The 5053-nt window shown below is 35.0% G+C and overlaps 1 protein-coding gene and 1 long non-coding RNA gene across 2 annotated transcripts in view; one reads left to right on the forward strand and one right to left on the reverse strand.

The window, feature by feature from the left end:
* Positions 1–930, reverse strand: part of LOC107182507 — a 9019-nt gene extending 8089 nt beyond the window's left edge. Inside the window, exon 1 of the long non-coding RNA XR_001513223.1 lies at positions 920–930. This is a non-coding gene — a long non-coding RNA (uncharacterized LOC107182507). The remainder of the gene's footprint in view (positions 1–919) is intronic.
* Positions 1–5053, forward strand: part of MALRD1 (MAM and LDL receptor class A domain containing 1) — a 649080-nt gene that overhangs the window by 205684 nt on the left and 438343 nt on the right. The window contains exon 20 of the mRNA XM_006759937.1: positions 4124–4211. Coding sequence (XP_006760000.1) covers positions 4124–4211 — 88 coding nt within the window. The remainder of the gene's footprint in view (positions 1–4123; positions 4212–5053) is intronic.

A 5053-nucleotide genomic window follows, 5' to 3' on the forward strand; every position in this document is an offset into this window, starting at 1 on the left:
ATCTTCCATTTACTTGGGCAAGGGCACACGCCCCGCCCCGCCACCACTGCAGGGGGCGGCGGGCGGGTGGCGGCCTGTGCCAGGCTCCCGCTGTGGGCTGGGGAGTCGGTGCCTGAGGCCGCCAGCAGCGTGGTCAGGCTGTGTCTCATGGGGCCCGGCGGCTGGCCCACATAGGCCCCGCGACGACTCGCCCCTTCAACAACCAAGATAGAAAATATTTTCATCATTCTCCATTCTCCATTCTCCTATGTCGTTAATTCCCTCTCCCTCCCTTGAGCCCTTGGCAACACTAATCTGATTTCTTTTCCTATAATTCTCCTTTTTCTAGAATGTTATATAAATGGGTCGATAAAGTATATAGACTTTTGGACGAATGGACACTTAGTATATTAGGCTTTTATTATGTAGGATGGTATTCCATTGTCTATATCTACCACAATTTCCATTATCTATTTACTAATTAAGGGGTATTTGGGTTGTTTCCAAATTTTAGACATCATAAGCAAAGCTTCTGTAAACTTTGTGAACAGGTTTCTATTTGGACATGTATTATTTCTCTTGAGTAAACTACCTAGATGTGGGATTGCAACGTCATATGGAAATGTGTTTAATTTTATAAGAAGTTGCCAAATCATTTTCCAAGGTGGCTGTCCCATTTTGAATTCTCACCAGCAATACATTGGACTTCCAGATTCTCTGCACAGGATAAGCTTTTATAAATTTTAAATGAGAATTCTTTTCATTTGAGTCTTTCTGAGATGTATTATATTAAACATTGATATAGTATGCTGAAATTTTGTATTCTTTTTCAAATACATCCTGGCTAACATAGTTAACAAGTTGAATTAATTCTATTTTTCTATCTTATGAATTAATAGAGCCTACAAAACACACACACACACACACATACATATCCCACAAAAATACAGATAGGAAATTGTAGTTTGATAAAAATTATGACTTCATTTTGTTAAATGTATTATGACAATAGATTCCATATTATTTAAAATTTTTAGTCAATAACTCAGAGTTTTCTTAAAGAATGTTTTGAGGTGAGTCTCTAGAGCAGCGGTTCTCAACCTGTGGGTCGCGACCTCTTTGGGGATTGAACAACCCTTTCACAGGGGTCGCCTAAGACCATCGGAAAACACATATATAATTACATGTTGTTTTGTGATTAATCACTATGCTTTAATTATGTTCAATTTGTAACAATGAAATTGGGGATCACCACAACATGAGGAACTGTATTAAAGGGTCGCGGCATTAGGAAGGTTGAGAACCACTGCTCTAGAGCCTTAATATTTGAGTCTTTAGTTATATTAGACCTAAAAGTTTCAATGTAGTTGACAAAGCCATTCCATATTTATTTGAGCATGAGGTAGCCCATGAAAAAAACAACTTAGAAGAGCTAGGTTACTTTATAAAGTTTCCAAACCAGCAATAGTTCTAATGTAAGTAGAATTGACCTTTACAGATAATCCAGGCCATTTAGACCAAACTGGAATTTTTCTTTAAGTCATTCGGTAAGTTACTAGTGAAATTTAGAAGTAAAATTTGGCTTCCCTAATTTTCAGAATTGCAATGCTATCTTACAACAATGTTTATAATTGAATATCCTTCTGTTTATTCTGGGAAAACCACCAGAAGTGAAAGTATATTTTCCAGAACTTGGTTTCACTCTCTTTGTGATTATTTTCTTAGGACTAGTTTCTTAGGATACTTTGCAAAGCCTTTTGCAAAACTAAATTAAATATAGTTTAAAAATAGAATTAAGCCTCAACATTCATAACTTTTTCTAAAGATGTGATTTGTTATCAAATAGGCTATTTAATATCCAAAAAAGGCTGCAATTATATATACAAATTGACATGTTTAGTATCTCATCTTGAAACCATTGTTCACTTTTTCTTAAGAATGCTACCATTTAGAGGAGTAGGAAGTTGAAGATATTTTGGTGAACATTATGATTAAATTGTGCCTTACAGCAAGACCCAACTGTCCTTTGCCTCAGACTATTTCAGCTGTCTTCCCGTTAGCACGGGATGCTGACAGAAGCAATGCTTTCCATATGATATGAAATAAACTCCAATGCAAGTAAGCCCATGTAGATAGTATCCACTCAGAAATGCTGCTTACTGGGTGTGGCCCACAAATGAGAAACTTTGTAATTTTTACAAATGACCAATATTTTAACAAAAGGAATACTTTGGAACAGTTGATCCCAGACATTTGAATGGAACTAAATATATGTATATATACTAAAATAATCTTACAGATATTTATATGCGCAGGTATGCTTTTTATAGACTTTGGAACAATTTACAAACAAGAAACACAAGCAAACAAAAACTCATAGACACAGATGACGGTATGGTGGTTATCAGAGGGAAGGGGTATGGGGTTGTGGTAGTAAAGGGTAAAGGGGGTCAAATATATGGTGATGGAAGAAGATATAACTTTGGATGGTAAAAACTGCAATATACAGATGATGTGTCATAGAAATGTACACTTGAAATCTATATAATTTAATTAACCAATATCACCCAATAAGTTTTAATTAAAATTAATTTTGGAATTCTGATATCAATTTTCTATCTATTCTCATGAATTAATTAAGATAATCATAAGCTGGATAGCCAAGTCAATAGTGTTTATTTTTATATATCTTAGTTTTTCTTTTTTGTTCCACCTGTGAGCCTTCTGTTAGCATATTCTGTATGGTACTGCAGTGAGATAGATACAGAATGATCCAAGAAATGTATTAGTAATTAATTGGTCTTTTTTTATAACTTTTTCCTCTTGTTTACCCAACTTCAGTCTTATTTTCTACAAAACAACAATATATTTTAACAGTATGTACTGCTCAATTCTTTTTGTTTATTAGAATAGTTGTATGATTTTGTACAAAGTATTTTTATCTGCCTATTAATTTCTTTGAATCCTGCTGGTGGTAAAAAGAAGAGTGCATTTTATATTTGGTGTGAGCCTTTGTAAAGCAGTGGGACACTTCCTGCATACCACTGTTAAATGTTCCTCCAGCAATATCAGGTGGACTATATTTACCCATTTGTAGATGCATCAACCTTTCCCACATTAAGTCCCTTAGCAACAAATCAGGGAGGAAATCTGGTAGTTCTCAAGAAAAACTGGGAAGTTGGAAGAAGATGTCAAGAGGCTTGAGGTCATTAATTTGACCTTTTAAAACTTTAACTAAAACATCAATAAACAATATATGAGATAACTTTTGATTTTTGTAATTTAAAAAATGAACTAAAATTTCTACTCCCACATATATCATTTGTGAGGAAAAATGAAATAGAAACATATATTCATCTAATAGTAAAAAAAGAGAACATGTTTTTACAGTTTGAGTTTACTTGAAGTTCATTATTAAATTATAGCTGGATTCCTAGTAAGTATTCAACATATTTGCATAAATATTAAAATAATTTATCATGATTAATTCTATTACAGTAAATCTCAGCCCTAATCACAATCTGCCATACACTGCAGTGGTTTGTCAGTATTTCACATTTTACTATATTTTTGGTGGAATTGCAGCTCCTGTAAAAGCACAGATGTCATCTGGGTTCACTGTGATTAATGTGGTTCAGAAGGAGATCTAATAACGACCGGCCAGTTTCATAAGTTGTTACAGAATAAGGTCGTTGTGAGAAAAATTTTAAAGCTCTTCAATATGTACATTCTAGCAAGTACCTCTGGCAGCAAATTGGATTTCTCAAAGGATGAAGTCTAACCTTGGAAACATGTGAACTTTAGGGCAAAGGTGGGAAAAGGCGACAATAATTTGCCTTCAAATACTTAAAGGATCAAAGGAAAACAGGGCAAGTGTAGAAATAGAGGTAGAAAATTATAGGGAAGTAGATATCAATCTGACATGGGCTTCTTGGCTTCCATGGGTTCCGGGCAGTGAGGAGCTTCTCGTGACTAGGATTATTCAGGTAGAGGCAAGATGCTACTTATGAAGACTCTTGTAAAATATTTCTTAATGGTTCAGAAGAGAGTTTTCTTTAGGTAAATTCTGAATTCTTTTTCATCTATCGGATTTCATAAATTAGTTTCCTTTAGAATGACAATAAATTTCTTCTATTTTTCTTAGATTTTGGTGGAGGCTTCAGTGGGAGATGGCTTCACGGGAGACATTGCAATTGATGATTTGTCTTTTATGGACTGTACCCTCTATCCTGGTAAGAAAGAATATTTTAATATATGACTATTTTCAAACCTATTTACTGAAAAACCCACCAACAATATGTACTGCCCAATGAAATCAGCATTTCATTTCAACAAATATTCCAAAATACCCTCAATTGTATACTCTCAAATATATTAACACTGGAAGAAATTATTGTAAATCTTTGCTAGTAATTACCCTTAAAATCTTTGTGAAAATGGTAAAAAGGTTTGGATCAGTTGTGTTCATGTCTCATCACATGAAAAATACTAGGAAATCATGTCTGAAGTTAAACTGTAATTTCATTATATTTGAGGGGTTTTAGTAACCAAATTGTTTGCCTTGTAATTACAATGTTTTGGAGACTTTATTAACCTCTCAGTTACCTTCAGAGATGTTTTATTCTCAAGCTACACCTTATATTTTCCTAAGGATTGGTTTCAATCATTTTCTCTCCATGTTATAGATTTTCCATTAATGAACTCGTACATATTTCTCATATAATTGTTTGTCTGGAAAATAGTACAATAATCCTATCTAATAAAAGAGAAACATGGTAATTGGCGTACAACCGCTACCCTTCCCATTGGCTAATCAGGGCGATATGCAAATTAACTACCAGCCAAGATGGCGGCCAGCAGCCAGGCAGCTTAAACTGAACATGAGGCTTGCTTCCTTCAGTGACGGAGGACTCCAACGTTCCCCGCCTGCCGCTTCAAGCCTCTCAGCTGCAACTTTAAGCAACTATGTAACAAATACCATGGGACTTCAGCCAGCAGAATCACAACATTGTAAGCAAAGGCCAAAAACCCACTTTCAGCAGCGGAGTCCTAAGACCTGGAGCCAGGCCTCAAA

Source organism: Myotis davidii, unplaced genomic scaffold (genome assembly GCF_000327345.1).
Source record: "Myotis davidii unplaced genomic scaffold, ASM32734v1 scaffold376, whole genome shotgun sequence".
In the NCBI taxonomy this organism is placed as follows: domain Eukaryota; kingdom Metazoa; phylum Chordata; class Mammalia; order Chiroptera; family Vespertilionidae; genus Myotis; species Myotis davidii.